The sequence below is a fragment of the Anopheles stephensi genome, chromosome 3, assembly GCF_013141755.1.
Source record: "Anopheles stephensi strain Indian chromosome 3, UCI_ANSTEP_V1.0, whole genome shotgun sequence".
Classification (NCBI taxonomy): domain Eukaryota; kingdom Metazoa; phylum Arthropoda; class Insecta; order Diptera; family Culicidae; genus Anopheles; species Anopheles stephensi.
The window spans coordinates 48,101,580-48,118,925 of NC_050203.1; the positions used below are offsets into that span (position 1 = coordinate 48,101,580).

Genomic DNA, 17,346 nt, shown 5'->3' on the forward strand with positions numbered 1-17,346 from the left:
GCGCTGTGTGTTTGATTGCAAGTAAATCATTTATGAATTTCTTTTGTTCGGTTGCGTTGTACGTCCTGCAGCTAAACAAGAAACGTCTCTTCGTACATTTGAATTAGGTAAGGTTGAGATTCTTTTGGAAATTGGAAAATTTAATACGAAACTCCAAAGTGGCTGTAGCGGTTAGGGCTAATGAATGATGTATTTATGTTACGATGTTTAAAAATAATTTAAGATTTTGTTGGGGAAATTAAGTAGATTACCGATATAAGGGTCATTTGCACTAATGTTCTGGATATGAGGATACTGACGATATATGATTTCAGATGGTTTTAGTGATCGAGACAGATACTCGATCATCTTCAAGACAGAATGACATCCAAGTTCGTAGGAAAGACTTGCATACTTGTCAAATACTTGTGGTTATGCACACATGCATGCGGCAAGACCTGATATCGATGCCATTCTGAACTCTTCTCTCGGGCGTAGGTTTTACTATCCAGCTATGGTAGGCCAAAGTCTTTCAAGGATGTAGAAAACTTTCTTCGTGATACTACAATATTGACATGTCCCACTTGCGAACGAAATAGTCGGAAATCATTGGAGAGGATTCCGAAACGGAATGACCGATAACTAGTTCTTCAACATGCGCAATCTTCGAGAAGAGGACAGAACACAGCATCATGATATGACGCAATGATTTCAATTGGAATCTCACTTAAGTCTGCCGCAATGACGAAGACCAACAACACATGCGTATGGAATGCTCTCAGGATATTTTCATACTATCAAGGGCATGTGCAAAAGCGATGGTTCTACCTGTTCCTCTTTGATCTGGCGCTAGAGAAAGCCATCCGAGACTCGGCGGCAGATACTTCGTTGACCATCTTCTATAAATTAATCCTAAAAATCCTCCTATCTAGCAGAAGCTACATCCTATAGTGTTGGAGATTGACGAAGCGAAAAACAAATGATTATGACACCACAAGCAGCCCTGCTAACAATTGATGCTCTGAGGTTATGTAGAGATAGGTGAGCGTATCTTCCTAAGTCCTTAAAAACTAAATAAAACAAATGTTTTCAAGTCAAAAGTCAGCATCATATGTCTTAAGGCGCGTTCAAGGGTGCTGGCTGGAATCGATCTTAGCTCTCACAAACGCCTCTAAGAACTTGGCTAAAACTGCGTCTCTAAATTCCTCTGTGCCGGATTCGAGCGGAAAATGCTCTGAAGGATCTTAGGTATGTGTGGAAGGGCAACGAATTCGCCAATATAATCAGTTGGCATGAGATGGCATGTCATGTAATAAGAATAATACCAAACTACCCAGCCTCTGTCCAGATGGACAGAGCAGGAATGGCCACCTTAGATAAAGCAGAGATGGATCGATGACGTTATATGCATCCACCTGAAAGAGCAGTATATTGGATTAGCAGATGGAGGTGCTTGGTTGTGAGTGGTTTCGAAGACTTGTGAAGCGGTCGAATACCGAGAAGTAGTTATAGAGGATGGGTAGTAAGTAGTAAGTGAGTAAAACAAAAATTACAAAAAACCTTAAAAATGAGAATCATTAGCATGTTCAATCTCTGTTTCTACAATTGAGAGTTGAAAGTTAGTTAAATAATTAGTGAAAATGATTATACAAATCTATGTATGCAATTTTAATTGCTCCAGTTTCCAGATATCTTTTGAAAATTTATTTAATAGAAATTTTATACGTGAAAGATTTTATCGCTCTGTTACGGCAATGGATTTGTTAGATCAAATAAAAATAAACTGCACAAGAAGCAAAGCGGTGCCGTTGATTCTTGTTCTTATGCAAGTGCTTCAAATGTGTGGCTGTATCTTGCTCAGCTCATCTAATGGCCAGTGTCAAGTGCAATTTGTTTTGTTTTCACATTCGGTTGCACTCGAAAGCAAACTGCCACTTCTCAAACACACCTTCCGATGCATCGCATCGCAGCCCTTAGAGAGCAAACTGGTCTGAAGTCACTTGGCAGAATCTTTGATATGAACAGGTTCTAAGCCCGGCCGTATGCCAGACCACCTGGTGGTGCAAATCATGCTCGCAAGAGCTGGTTTCGGCATATTTGGTCATAAATAATGATGTACCTCCCGCATCCCGATCCCGTCGTTCTTCCCCGGCAGGCGAGCCGACCTATGGCAAATCTCGGAAACACACTCAACTGCACGCACGACGAGGGTCGGTAAACGAGCAGTGATGGTAGCTTTTGTGTTTTTGTGCTGAATAAATAATTATGCCAGCTATAGAGCGTGGAAGCATTTGCTTGGGGACTAGCTTAGTTTGATTGTTCTCTGTGTTTGGTGGTGGTTGGGCTGAGGGTCATCGTACCGGTGGCGGTGGGGTACGTGTTGGGAAAGATAATCTAAGGGCTGGTGGGAGAAAAAGCAAAGGCTTCGGTTCCTGCTCCATCCGGTACTTCTGGAAGTGACTCAAACGGTTCACCATTCCCAGTGGCATAACTTAACCAGGCAGAGCATTCTTAGGTTGAGATTCATTTAAGAGCATGATTTCCAAGTCATCCCACTAGACCATTCTCGAGCGAAAGGATAATTTTTCACCCAAAGCGTTGAGTTGGGCACTGTTGTGCATCATGCACCGCCATCGGATGCGGCCGATGCTCTCGGTTGCAATAGCGATGGGAAAACTTAATGAAAACAATCTCCGATAACGGTTTGCAAGCATCGGTAGGTGAAGCATTTTACATTAAGTTCCAAGTAGGACGCTTCCTAGGATCGGTAACGGCAAGCACAGGCGAGGTGTCAACTTTCCGGAGCACAGATGCTGGACGTTTGAGGAACGTGCCGGGAAGACAGGAAGCAAGGTGCATTTCATAAAACATAATAGCTTCAATTATTGTACGCTCAATGACAGGTGTTGAGGGCTTTGGGGGCGAGAGTCAGGAATTGTGCAAGTTTTAATTTATGATTTAATAAGTGTAATTAAAACTGTCAGCCAATAAACGGCGCCCTGATTTATGGCACAGCCCTGGTGAAATGCAACAATGCGCTTGTTGCTGATTAGGACGTGTGTGTGTGTGTGGTTCTAGTGGCTCGCAGGGTGGGGTGTTTAGTTCTTCCGACGGTGGTACAACGTTTTCTTGGGTGAGGCATTCGGATGAATCCATAGCGATTTCTGAGCATTTTACAGCGAAACGAAAACGTGACACAATCGCGTCTGCGACTTATGCACGTGTGCTGGTTATGAACGGCTCATTACACCGTGTTTCTTCTTCAACCACACGCAAATCCATTAAACACGGTGTTATACTCACTGTAAAGTCTAATTGTTCCATCGGTTTCGCCGCGGGGATTCTTAGCAACGCACTTGTACGTCCCGTAATCCGTCTGCTGGATGTTGTAGATGTGCAGACGCATGTGCGTTTTGTAGATGGGCATTCCTACGTTCGACTCCGTTCTTAGGTGTTGGGTGGTAGAGGTATAAGATAGAAATTAATATCAGTTTGTAGCAAGTGCAATGCTGGTAAAGTACGACTGTATAAATGCTACCTTGCAAAGCGTAAATTAAAAAGCATGAAGATAACGTAACTTACCTGTACTTCTTAGAGTCATGAATCATGTGACCGTCCTCTCGCGTCCAGTAGTTCAGCGATGTCGGATGTGCCTCGGTGAAACATTCCAATGTCACGTTGAAGTACAGTGGCACACCGACCAACTGGTGCGGTATCCACAGCATCGGTGGAACTGGAGAGAACGATACAGAAAGAGAGAGAGGCGAGTATGAAATTTAGATGAAAAAAAGCACAACAGGAAATGGGAAACAATTTATGGACCACCGTTGCTGCTGATCGTAGCTGGAAATGAATGTTTGTGGAAGACGGATATTCGGAAGTTAGACTACTGATTTGTTGGCGGTGTAATTCTGTGCTCAAACGGGCAGCGGAGTATAACATCAATAAGCTAACCAAGTAACGCGAGTGTAAGGTGTGTTGCCGCTTAAAAATGATGCTCACGTTCATCAAATGCATCAGTCCAGGACGGACTACATAACTGATGTTGTCGTCATATTTCAGATTCTTTAAAAAGTATCATTCATCCTTGTCACGACGGATGGGGTGATTGTTCACGAAGATAGCGGTGGTGGTTTTGAGTGCATTTTGTAAGGAGATTTTACACGGAACCAGATACGAATGAATTGATGGCACTGTTATTAGCTAAGTTCCACTCTACAGCTGCAGGTGATCTTGTTGTTTTGCAGACAAGTCTCATCGTAAGATAGATTGACCATAAAAAAATGTTGTATTGTTTAAATTGTTCTTGGAAGTTGTTAATTTGTAGAATTATGTTTGACGGTTCTTCCAAATGCACAGTGGGACAGCGTAGAACAAACAACTGGGCATTTATATTTTTTTAATAAAATTTAATTAAATAATTTATGATGTTTTATTAGCATTGATGTAAAAACATCATAAGAGCAAGGGATAAAATTATAAATCCAGTTGACGCCACTGATCATACAAGAAAAAGCGAACAACATTCGAAGTGGAAGGTTCATTTCGATAAGAATCCAATACAAACAATAACTCAAGTATGAGGAGATGAATGTAATTTTGTTATCAATTATTTCATACATTAAACATATTTATGTTAGGACTTGTATTAATCTATAGTTATTATGGTTGTCGAAGCGGAGCTTGCTCCGGGATGAAGTCGGAGTCGGTTCAGTAGCTGTAAGGTCGGAGCTGGCTCCGGAGACGTGCTTGCTCTTCGGAGCGCCCATCACTTTTCTTTATACTCTTAACATCCTTTGAGGTTGTTCGGGCTAGATATCATACTTTTACATTTACTGAAATATTACAAATGCTTCAACTCGGAATTAAACAATAATGAAAAAATATTAACGAGCTACAAAATACTCTCAGTACATTTTATGATTAACGTGGTGACAAAACAAACTCAAAAATTGTAACAACACGGCGTTAAGCCGTTATACTCCTGAATAAATCAATAAAAAGCAACAGTTTCCCCTATTCCTTCAGAATATTCTTTTCCTGTAGTATATCCAATTAGTTTAAAAAAACTGGAAAATCTTTTAACTTTAAGCGTCAAAACGTTAATTCACGGAGAGTGCTCATAGAAAATGCAATCTTACATCCGTTCTTGCACAAAATCGTGCATACACTGAGATGCACTCTTTTAACCTTTTTATAGGGGTATTAAAAACGTTAAAAACTTATTTTTTTTCAAATGGTTCATTTCGAAGTTTTATAATAGCTTGAACGGATTTTTTGTAATTTGTAATTAATAATGGACTTTTATGGTAAATGTAATAAAGTAATTTTTTCGATGATTTTCATTGATTTATTATAACGGTTTGACGCCCAATTGGTATTCAAATATTTAAAAGAAACAGGTTGAAAATTGATTTAAAGTATTGTAAAATGAATGGAAAAATTGTTTTTCACATTTTTCAACATTGATCGCACATAACTGATTAATTTGTTACTCATATTTTCGTTTTTCCTATTTAACTATTGGGCTATGAATACATAGAACTAACCTGATAAATCTAACCCTTCATGTTTTCCGGAAGGTCCGGTCACTAACTCAAAGTGAGGTAGAGTCTGTCTTGTTACAAGACACGTGTGGTAAATACTGACGTACTATGCTCCCATAGTGAGGACTATCTATCGAACTATGATGACCGGCATGACCACGCCACGGTCTTTAAGCCAATAAGAAGGAGATGTTTAAATGCAATTACTCCCACAATACGTTGAAAATTTGAAAAGGGCAAAACCTACACTATTTATTTTGCTCATTTTCATGTTGAATACCTCATCAACGTAAACCGTTGGTCGTCACAAGTAAATAAAAACTTCACCTACATGTCAACCGAATGGAGGCGCGCTCCAGATAATGGTGCTTAATAAAGCGTGATGATTGATTAATTGTGCTTTCCGTTGCCCATCTTCAACGGATATGGACAGCGCCAAACGGTGTCAATTAGTAATCGAAGCTTCAATCAAAACGGTTAAGTTCCGGTTCGTGCCCAACCGGTTCAAAATTTATGCGATATGTGGCGCAACCGGGGCGGTTCGAGGAGACAATTTAAATGCTGCCATGAGCTTATGTGACTGTCGCGTAACATCACAGAGGTCACACACACTGATTATTCGGGTGGGATTGATACCGTTAATCATGCGAGGGTGTGTGAAAGAGATCATGGGTTGGCAGTACCAGCCACGAACAAGGGAAAATGCTCGGTTATGAAATGAGCTTCCGGTGGAAATTTTCCCGTTTTTTTTTCCTCATTGTGATGTTACACTTATATATTGCAGAAAATAAGGAAGCAAGTATGAATTTGCTAGCTTCTTTTCTGTGTGTGTGTGTGTTTTTTTGGGAGCGAGATTTTCCCAGAGGCCCTGTCCACAGTCAATTCCATGGTCGATGGTTCAGCAGTATGCACTGGGGGCTGATGCTACGCTAGTCGAATGAATGAATTTTTAATGCCATCCACGTATTTTATTACTTCCGAAGTGGGGAACGGGAAATGGGGCAGTCTCGGCGGATCAGGTACGGTGTGATGTAAAAACGGAAAAACCCCAACCTATTTCTGCACCCCATTCGTTAAGGGTTAGCAGCGAAAGATCGGCAGCCCAGTGGTAGCAGAGTACCGAGATGACAGTGTATTGTAGCAGAAGGACACGATGTCATGGGACGTAGACGACGGGAGCAGACATTCAGAAAATCTTTCCAAATAAAAACGAGTAAAAACTTGTTAAAGTATTCGGTCGTTTTTATTTGCAGCCATCGGCAGTTGCTTTTTCGTGTGTCCTTATCATTTTTGCATTGGATTAGCACATGTATATTGTCACCTGCAAGGCACATGCAAAAGGCGCTATGATACTGTTTTTTTCTCTAGGTGAAAGTTGTGATGATAATGCATAAAATAAAACTTCAACTCTATCGTTTTGGAAGAGATTTTACACGCAAGGAGTTGTGTGGAATTTAAGGTAAGCGGTTCACGAAATCGTAAAAATTAGCTTAAAGTTAGATAAAAGACAAATTGCCAGTGAATGGATGAAAGCACAAAACAAGAAGCAAAGAACAATTATTGTGTAGACAGAATCCCTCTATTCATGTGCTCTGATTTGGCCCGCCACGAACATCAGGCTATCGGTACGAATCGCGTAGAATGTGTAGAGCCACTGCACAAAAAACAAACTAACCGTTTGGAAGCAGTTCTAAAGCGAAACACGTCACAAAACGGGTGGTGATGCAAGCAAACAGTATTAAAACGTTTTAACTTGGGCCGATATTTGTCCTTACCGCTGGACAAAACGGGTTGATTGCATAGAGGACGTAAATGGAAATTGAATTTAAATAAATCCTCCTAACCTGTACCGGACTGTAGGCATTCTCGAGAGAACGAGAGTGAGTGTGAATCCCGAAGGACAGATTCCATTCCAGCAGCGGGAAACCCTCGGCAGTGTTGAATGCCGGCTAGTCTCGGCTCGACGTAGCCATGTGGTGAAATGTCAGTTACCTAGGGACAAGGACCAAAGCAGTGGCCATTCTCCCGTGCAGCGCAGACGATCAGTGAGGTGAAAGGTTAAACCTGGTGTTGAGTGGATTCAGGAAGGTGAGCCGATACGGATGAATTGATTGGAATGTTAATAGCACCTCGTACTAGGATGCCCACTGATTTCACAGTTGATTCATTGATTCCCGCCGATTAGGTGGAGAAAGAAAAAGGCATTTTTTTACCTGTTTGCTTTAGGTGTCGTAAAAGGTTCTTTTGAATTTTTAATTTGTGTTAAGAACTAACAAATTAACTTATGTGGAGTACATTTTTCAGTGAGTGTGAGCTGTTATAAGCTTATATGCAAGAGGTTAAAGGGTCTAGTGTCTCTGATAAGTGCTTTGAGTGGGTAAGGTGGGTGTTTTCCTTCGACTGGGATGATATGCACACAATCATAATTCACTATCTTATGCATGCCTCTCAAGGAACATGAATAGAAGCTTATTTTTTGCTGCCACAATGTGTTAACAGAAAAAGAAAAAATAGGAAGCCAAAAGACAATGTTGTGTTAGCAGCACTCACACTACTCGGTATGGTTATTCGACTAATCGGGATTAAAGCTTTGGATCATTTATTGCGTTTGTTTTACGAATGGTGAAGAGCTTTCTCATGCGAAAAATATTTAAAAAACAGCAAAAAAGTTTTTCAATTTTTTGTATCTTTAAGAATACTTTTTGTTTGAAATTTGGTCGCAAGTCTTTATTAAACCCTTCTTCATTATGACTTTTCAGTAAATTTTCAAATTATTGACAACCGCTTGTATTTTGATGAATAAATATGAATACTGCGCCAGGTGTGTCACTTACTGTGCCACACTAAACAAGTGAAAATAGATTAGAGTTGGGCGGGCTGGCAGCTGGATAGAAATAAACGCCACTGATCGACATTCGGCCTAAGCCACGGCACGGTTATACGGCTACAGTACACGACCCCGCCACGAAGGGCAACGCGTGGCTGACTCCAATGCAAAGCGAACAGAAAAGAGCACTTGGGCCCAATCGATATACGGCAACAGTAGTGTGGCATGGTCGGTGGCAGCTAGGTGGCAGCAGGCTGGTGGCCAAGTATGAAGGATAAAGCTTAAGCCCGACAGCGTAACTGAACGAACGTGTACGATGGGAAGCTATTTTTCGCTAAAACCTCTCTAAAGATAGATGGATCGCTCGATTCGGAAACAGGTGCGTGGAATGGCGACCGGCATTCAACCATCAGGTTGAATCCTTCACACCCTCGACACGACGCGTCCGTTCTGGAGCAGGATTGCAGCGTGACGGTGGCAGTAGTTGGTTCGCCAACCGACACATTTCAATGAGGAATACGACCGCAGAACGTACGCCCGGTTCGGTCGTAACGTCACGCCAGGCGAAGAACACCACCTCCAAATGGAACACCCCTCACCACCCCACGAGTGCATGGGATGAAAGCGCGTGGGGTTCTCTTTTTAAACCACGTACAAATGGTGGGTAAAGCCGAGGGTGATGTTGAAGGTGGTGATGGTAGGCCAGAGGCCGTTGAGTGCTTTAATGGCTTGTTGGCTTAAGGATTGTTGAGAATTTTCGCAATGTTCGGAGGATAAATCAAGCGCCTTCATTCGTCAAGCTGATGAGGCGTACATGGTGAGATGGCGAGATGCACCGTACTGTCTAGTGCGAAATACGGAAGGTAATCGATAGATTTTTTTGTTCCACTTTTGTTTTTTGTTGTTGTTGCTTAAACGTAAATCCTCGCCTGTGGCGTGGGATATTCAAATTAGGATTTGGTGTTTCTTTGCTACATCGTGTCACTTGTTTACATGACTGTGAGCACTTGAAGTAATTTGGTTGATGTCTTGGATAGTAAATATTTTGTGTGACTTTTGAATATTTTGTGTCATATAAGTGTGGACGAATCCTTAAAGAAATGCTCCTCGAAATATTAAATTAGGATAGACGATTTTTTGTTTATAATCAGCATAACGAAAAATACATCAAACGAAATAAGAATTATTGCACATTTGTCTTGTGAACTCATATTTTCACCCTCAATCATGACCACGCTCGCTGTGAGCGAAATTTTAAGTACAACGTCCTACACAAGATTCCGGACATGTTTCGTTGGTGAGTTTTTTTGCCTTTACATCTCGTAAAGCTCACGCTAAAGTTCATGCAATTTCTTATCCCACTTGCCCTTTCGATTCATGTTTTTTCTTAATGGTTGGTGTTAAAAAAACTTTCCCCCGGTTGCAGAGGATATCCCAAACTTCAAAAATCAACGGTTTCTTCAGATCTGTGCTGCCGGTCACAGAAGGGAAGCGTGTTCATAAATATTTTATTGCTTCCTCTTCTCTTTCCGTCCTTTGTGGGAGCTGCAGTCGGGGAAATTGCTGAATCTTTTCATTCCGTTCCTTCTCGAAGATGTAGAATTTCGACACTGTCCAACGTACCACAGCTTGAGCAAATAGGATCTCTTCAAAAAGTTGTTTTTTCTTCCCTGCAGCGCTGGGAAAACTTCATCCACTCCAGAATTCACCCTCCCTCCCCCCCAGAACTAAGGACTAAGACGACGACCAAGTGCTGTGTGTTTCTCTTTTGATGGGAATTCAATTTGTTGGGCGTGAGGATGGTTGTTTCACCAGATCCACGCCAGAAAGAGAACAGTCTTGGAAGGAAAGACTCAGACAAAATGCATGGTACTGGTAAAGGAGTAGCGCTGGAGCTGGAGGCTACCCCAGAGAAGAGACGTTCGGCAAACGTGTGTTACGAGCCCTCTGGGGTCATCAAATCAGTGGGAACCACGGAACCACTCGATGTGCCGAACTGAACCTTCGTTATCTTGAAGGGTAGGGCCTAGGCTTCTGTTCAAGCCGTTTACGAGCGAGGAAATGCTTTAAGTGGCCACATCATCAACACTTTACGGTTCAGCGGTGCTGGTGTACTTGGGAAGAGAGTCCTTCCCCAAGGCTTTTCGCTTTGGGTTTGTGGTTTTGTGGTAGCCAAATGGGCGCCTGTATAGCATTATTAAATCGATGACGATTTGATTTTCATGAGACACTTATCCGGTCCATCCGATTGTCCTTTAATTCGGAAAACGACCGAGGCTCCTGATATCGCGGAGCTTGAGGTCGTCTGAATGAGAAGGACGCATATTTTAAATCAAATCTCCAAAACTCGAAACATGGCAAACAGGTTCGGAAATTATTCCTAAACTAGGTTAACAGTTTAGTCAGTCCGCTGTCCGGAAAAGAACCTTTAAGGAAGCGAACGCTGCTGGGGTAAGATGAACGCTAGCAACAATTATGCACACCAAATAATCCAACGAAAATGGATGCCCCGAAGCGGGAAGAAAGAATTCGTCCATTTGTTAGGAACTGATGAAATATAAAGACTCGAGAGCGTGTTTGCTCTTCTGTGGGAACAATGCACGAAAAAAGCAGTGAAAAGAACAAGTAGAATTCGTAACACAAAATAGCTCTTCGGTGTTGAAGCAGCCGAACCAGCGAGCGGCGGAAAGACATCCGAACTACACCGGAAGGTATAAGCGTGATTTTTCCGCGATCCGCGTCTGTTTGGAAACTTAATTTCATTTTTGCTACGGATGCCTTCCGGAAATGGGAAACTTTTAGCATAATTGGAGTTTTATGCCGAGTGCCACTTATTTCATTTAGCATTGTTTTAAGAATAATCGGTACGATTTCATGTTTCTGCTGCTGCTGCTGCTGCTGCTGCTGCTGCTTCTGCTGCTGCTGCTGCTGCTGCTGCTGCTGCTACTTCTGCTGCTACATCTGTTCTTGTTTGCAGCGTTTTTGTATGAAGAAAGTCGAAAGTGCACTAGCAGGGTGTAGCACTAGCAGGATATGGAATTTAAAATACGTTCAACGTGATGCATATTTTAAATTGATATACAGAAAAAGAAACGTTGTCAGAGATGTAGGCACTAATGTGTTAGATGTTGCTACTACCCTATACAGGTGGGCATTTTTTATGTCTGGTTGGTGATGAAATGAACTGTAACATTTGTAGGGATTAACTTTTTTAATATCAAATTACTACACTTTTACATATTCTTAAGTCCTAGTCAGTGTTGATGGATATTCAGTTTGAAATAGATGGTATCATTTTGGCTGAGGTCTGGAATAGGTCCAGGCTTGTAAAAGAACTAATCCAACGTCTTTAAAACAGAAAAGCAGGTAACGAAAGAAATATCTATACTAGTATTGCAGAATCAAGGAGAACGAAAAATATTAAATGAAATTTAAATTCAGTTGAATAAAATGATTAAAGATTGCTTTATAATCTTGGAGACTCAGAATATTTAAAAAAAACGAATAAATTGTTAAATTGAATTTTATTTAAAGGATGAATGTGGAATATGAATTGTTGTAGTTAATTGCGAGTCTAGCGAATGAATGATAAAGGCTATGGCTATACAGCAGGATCAACATCAAATCCCACATAGATTCTCTCTTCATATGCAAGACTGACTATCCTGCTATGGGTTTATTAGGCCAAGCTAATCAGTATTAGCAGGCTAACATATGTCTAGTCTGTAGTGATAAACAAGAGAATTAAATCAATAGGAAAATGAAATACGCCAACTCAATGTCGCATGTACATGTTTGAAACATGTACTCGTTCCGAGCCATGTTGCGAGAGTGAATCTTCAGAAAACCACATACATTTGCTCTCAATTCCAATAGATTATCCAGTAGATTTAATAGCTTTAACTTCAATTCCATATTTTAAAGGATCATCCAGTTAAGCAATACGGCCAGGCCGTTCTTTATGAATAAAAAAAAAAGTATCATCCAGTAGATTAGTCGACGTAATAATTGGCAATACTCTACGAATTTGCCATGAAACGATCATTGAACTATTAATTTACCTTAACTTTTTAACTTAATCTAACGCATGAACTTCTAACGAGGATACTCAAACAGAGTTATAATGTTTACATGTGGGAAGCAAATCACTCAACACATCTTGACTACTCAGTTGCACTCCAATGAGTCTTCTTCCAGCTCATGCCTGTCATTTCTGACTTATTAGACAATATAGACAATAAGACTACGTAGCTAGATAGTCGGCCCCTATCACCGGGCTCCCAACCCAAAGAGTCCATTGATTTAGAGTAATCTAAATCAACCATACGAGCACACGCCATCAACATCCATGAAAGGAAATATTCTTACAGATTGGCACGCCAAAAGCCGTATGTCCAGCTACCAACGGAGACGCAGAACGTACTTTTTAAAAGCAACATTAAAGAATTTTCTCCACTCAGCGAAGGCAGCTCACTCTACCGGAAGTACAGATTAAAGGAAAAATCTCGAGCAACCGCACACCGCGTGATAGCTTGCTTACTCACATTTTTGAGGTAAACTTTACCGCCCGTGTAGCAGATGGTCGAGGCGACCCGCTGGCTTGGGTCGTACAAACAGCCCCTGGAAAGGATGGCGATGAGTGATGGTTTGAGTTTTGTTTCACGGTAGCACTCAGCCAGCTTGCAGCGGTGAAAGCATCCCGTTAAGCAAAAGATGAATCAGAAAGTGTGGCAAAAACTTTACATCTAAATGCTAATATTTCCGGTGTGTCACATCGGTGTTTCGTTCATGGGCCGGGTATCGGACGGTTGCCGTCTGCCGTTGTCGAAAGGCTCAGCGCAAAGAGCGCAAGACATTGACACCAAGTTGTCAGCAGTCGCGCGCTACACGTCTAGGGCGAGTAGGACGAAGCAAAGCAAGAAAAAATTCTTAATTTATATTCAATCATATTCCCATGGTGCGTTCCCACACCGGTACCGGTCGTTGCCGGCATGTTGCCCGGAAGTGGAAAGTTACTTTCGGAAGAATTCCCAATCCCAACGGCGAACCGGCGAGAAACCATTCTCACTCCGGGGTGGCAGCTGATTTTCGATGTGCTTGCTGCATAATTTGCTTTTAATAAAATTGTTAACAAACATAGATCGGGGTTGCCGATGATGAAACTGGCACCCCGAAGGAGCCCGAATCGGGGGCCAAGGAGCCTGGAAGCTGGTGACTGTGGGACGTCATTGGTGTGAATGTGTTTAGTTTTCTCTCACTTTTCCACCGGAAAGAAGTGCCAAAAAGGAAGGAAAACATAAAACACTCCCGGGCACCGGGACCAAGCCTGGTCCCTTTCGAAGGACATTCGATCCCTTAAATCGTGCCCGACGGTGCTGGAAATGGGTCGTATTCAAATTTGCACACTTGTCTTGCGGGCGAATCGGGGACACCACCTTCGGGGTGTTTTGTCGCACCGTTTGCTCAACAGTTGGTCGGATCGGGAGGCGAGGGATCGTTTTGTACGAGTGCTATAACTGTTTGCCAGGTCATGGCTTATGCAATCGGGCGTCGAGTGCTATTGAACAATTTCCTCCACTGTCCCTCGGGGGCTGGTTTGTTTGATTGCATACAGTGTTGGTGGCGTTTGCTCACTTGTTGCATGGCTGATGTTTACTCGGGTGGGTTTGGCATATTGTCACCACTGGAAAAGAACCCAATCGGTTGTCCGAATGTTCCGAGTATTTATGGAGGATTTGTAGCTTTGAGAGGCAAATGTTATCGTTGGATTAGGCCCTTTGGGTTAGCACGCACAAGTACGCTTAATTGCTTTTGGATCGGCTATCGATACTTTTGGTGATAAAGCATCGTTTAGTAATCGGAAGTAAATATTTATTGATTTAATTGGCGTAAGACAAAGAATGGACCAATGGTGTCCTTTGCAGACTGCATTTTATGAACTTAAATGTTTTGAAACTTATAGTCCCAGTACTCACATAACCCTTTGAGATATAGAATCTGTCAAAAACTGACGTAACCGTTTAAGTCGCGTTCGAGAGAAAGATATTCAGAAGGAGTTTTAGCCTTGAATGAGTGAAAAGATAATGATGGACTCGTTAAAATAACTAGCTCTGCAAGATATACGGTGTTCTGCCCATTGTGTAGCAACTAGACTCGTCAGGCTGCGTTCGGTTAGTCATGTCATGCGAATGACACCGGACGACCTAGTCCGTAATTGAGATGATGGTTATACGTTCGCCAGAACGGCGAGGATAATGAATCGGTAAATGCTGGCGTTAGACCGTCAGCGGGATTGAGGGCTCCTGAAGCAGGCCTAGACGGCGAAGCGATTGTACCGTCTGATAAGTAAGAAAGTAAGTAATTTTTGCGTCTCAAATTATTTAATACCATTACAAAAATAGTAGAATGCTCTGACCATAATCTTATGGATTTTATTTAGTAGTATTGTACATAAGCTAGTATTATATATCGGGCGGCCCGATAGTAGCGACAACGGCACCGGTCTTTATACGGAAGGACCGGACCGGGGTTCAAATCCCATCCGGTCCGTTTCCGCGTAGTGAGGACTTAATATCCAACTACGTGGTATCATTAAGTTTAATACGCCAGATGTGGCAGGCATCACCTCAGTGGTTGTTAGGCCAAAGAAGACGAAGAAGATTTATAAGCTCTACTTCATTTATACGGTACCTCTGTTCTACTTCACGGTTGGAACAAGAATTCCTAAATTTAGTATTCAACTGGCAACTGTGAATTTCTGTCCAGCGGCCTGGATGGGACTGGATCACTGACCCCTGCGCTGCTATCACTTCGTCCACTGGATCGCCATAACAATTAATAAAAAATCAATTTAATTACTTGCGGTATCACATCTTCTTGCAACTGGGTGATTTGTTGGCCAGGTCCTAAAGTTAAGTTGGGATGAGTGATATCCTCTGACTAAAGATATTTTTACACAAAAAATTTAAATATTTCTAACTGTGTTTACTCTTACTTCAATTCTAGAGAATACTTAAGGGATTATGTTTTTTTTTACGTTGACATCGCTGTAACATTCCTTGTGGTAGCTAACGTGCAGCTTTTTCCACACAGTATCCAATGTTCGCTCATGCTGCAAGCAAGAACCATTTATCATTTCGCTTTATCGTTACCGATTGTGGTCTGTCACTTTCGATTGGATTCATTTATGGATATCAGGGTTTTTCTTCTCTGCGGAACCGGGTACAGTGACAAAAAAAAAAAAAAAAAACACACACGCAAACGGAATCACACCACACACAAACAAATGATTTTTATCGTTGGTCCATAAAACTGTTTGACAAAAATCCACTTTCAAGCCACAAAAATCTTCCCGCAACGCAGTACCGCCTTTCTCATCATAACGAAAAGCCACAAGCTTTTCCACCACTCTGCTTTTAGTTTTTCTAGCTCTTCCCATCGTTTTCTAGCGACACTCTCTTGCCGGTGGAAGAAAGCCGGGAAATACAACTACCGGAACCTCAAACCACCACCATAACGTTCAAAGCCGACATAAAAACCGTCAACCAAAGTGGCAAAATCATGGTTATTGCGACCGCCGCTGCTGACGCTTCCAACTTGGCAAGGAGCATCGAGACTTTTTTTTTCTCTCTCCCCCGTTAACAACACTTTCGCCTCCGAAAAGGCAGAGGCAAAAGCAGATGTTTGGGGGTTTGGAGCTTCGAGAAGTGGTGGCATATTCTTGGGATTTCTTCGCCACTAGTGGTGTGTTGCTGCCGAGTGCTGAGTAGCGTCGTGCTGTCGGCATGTTGAAGCTAATCCAGATGTATACGAACGAGCATGTTGTGTCGGGTAGTTGTGTTAAGAGCCGGTCGCACCCCTTGCAAGGCTAGACGGGGCAGAAGGTTAGCATCGGAATACATCTGCCACGGAGCCCGTCACCACATCGGCTTCAGCTCGGGAGATGGAGGAGCTTCCGTTCTGTACCAACTTCTTACCGACTGTTTTTAAGTACATAAAATGTCATAATATATTTGCACTCTGGGTTTTGGAGATTTCGCTTCGCTCGCTCGTGGCAGACACAGTCCGCAGGAGTGGATAACGATCAGAGTAGGTTTACTTTTGGCGGTGTGCGATCTGTATGTGTGTGGCGGCGTGTGGTAGTATGTGACTGTAAACATAAACACACTTCCGCTTTCGCTTGGGGACGAAGCCTTACACTTGACAGACAGTCGTGCAGACAGCTTCACTGGCAGACAGACGGACGCGGGACGTTGACGGTGATTTTCTTAGCTTCCGAGCTGCGGAGAACGTTGACAGGACAGGCTTGCGTTGAATGAAGTTATGACGGGTTGAGACAAATATGAGTCAATTTTCGGCTTCTTGGAGTGGAGAGAGTCCTCGTCAGGACGCCCTTTGCGCCGGGGCGTAAGTGTACTTGGGATATTGTTTCGGGATTAGGGCAAAGTTTTGAATAATTGCTCAAACACTTTGGCACGCTTCGGGGGCGTGATTAATCTGTTGAATGTATTAGCATTAGAAAGCTGGCAAGCCGTACCAGCATAATGGAAATCTAATTTATGTACTGTAGCGGTACGACAAGCTCGACGAGGTTTTTGAGAAACCAACAGTTGTGTGTTTTCTACTGTGTTTTCATAAATATGCCTTGATTTAGAGTAATATTTTCTTCCAGTTTTCGATTTGATTTTTTTGTTATGCGTTACTGTACCAGTTTTACTCAAAGAAACCAGTGGTAAGCTAACGGTGTTGGTTCCGTAGCGAAATTGGTGATCGCGAGAAAGAACCTGATTATTCGCTTTTGCTTCATTCATTATTTCTTCAGATGTTAGCTAACGCTAACTAGGAATGTAATTAAGGGCACAGTTTGATTGGATTTGATTGCAGGAGCGCTTCCGCTGGTGATAATGAGCGTCTTCCTCGGATGGCAAAGGCTCGAGCTAGGCTAATGCCTGGTGTGTCAGAATCTTCTAATTAAATCAACCCCATTGCCATCCG

General features: G+C 42.3%; 1 protein-coding gene across 7 annotated transcripts in view; it reads right to left on the reverse strand.

Annotated features, from left to right (window-relative positions):
* LOC118513461 (lachesin-like) overlaps positions 1 to 17,346 on the reverse strand; it is a 59,214-nt gene that overhangs the window by 11,325 nt on the left and 30,543 nt on the right. For all 7 annotated transcript variants that reach the window (XM_036059229.1, XM_036059237.1, XM_036059235.1 and 4 more), the window contains exons 7-8: positions 3,562 to 3,712; positions 3,283 to 3,425 (exon numbers count right to left, since the gene is read on the reverse strand). In XM_036059229.1, the coding sequence (XP_035915122.1) occupies positions 3,283 to 3,425; positions 3,562 to 3,712 (294 nt within the window). The remainder of the gene's footprint in view (positions 1 to 3,282; positions 3,426 to 3,561; positions 3,713 to 17,346) is intronic.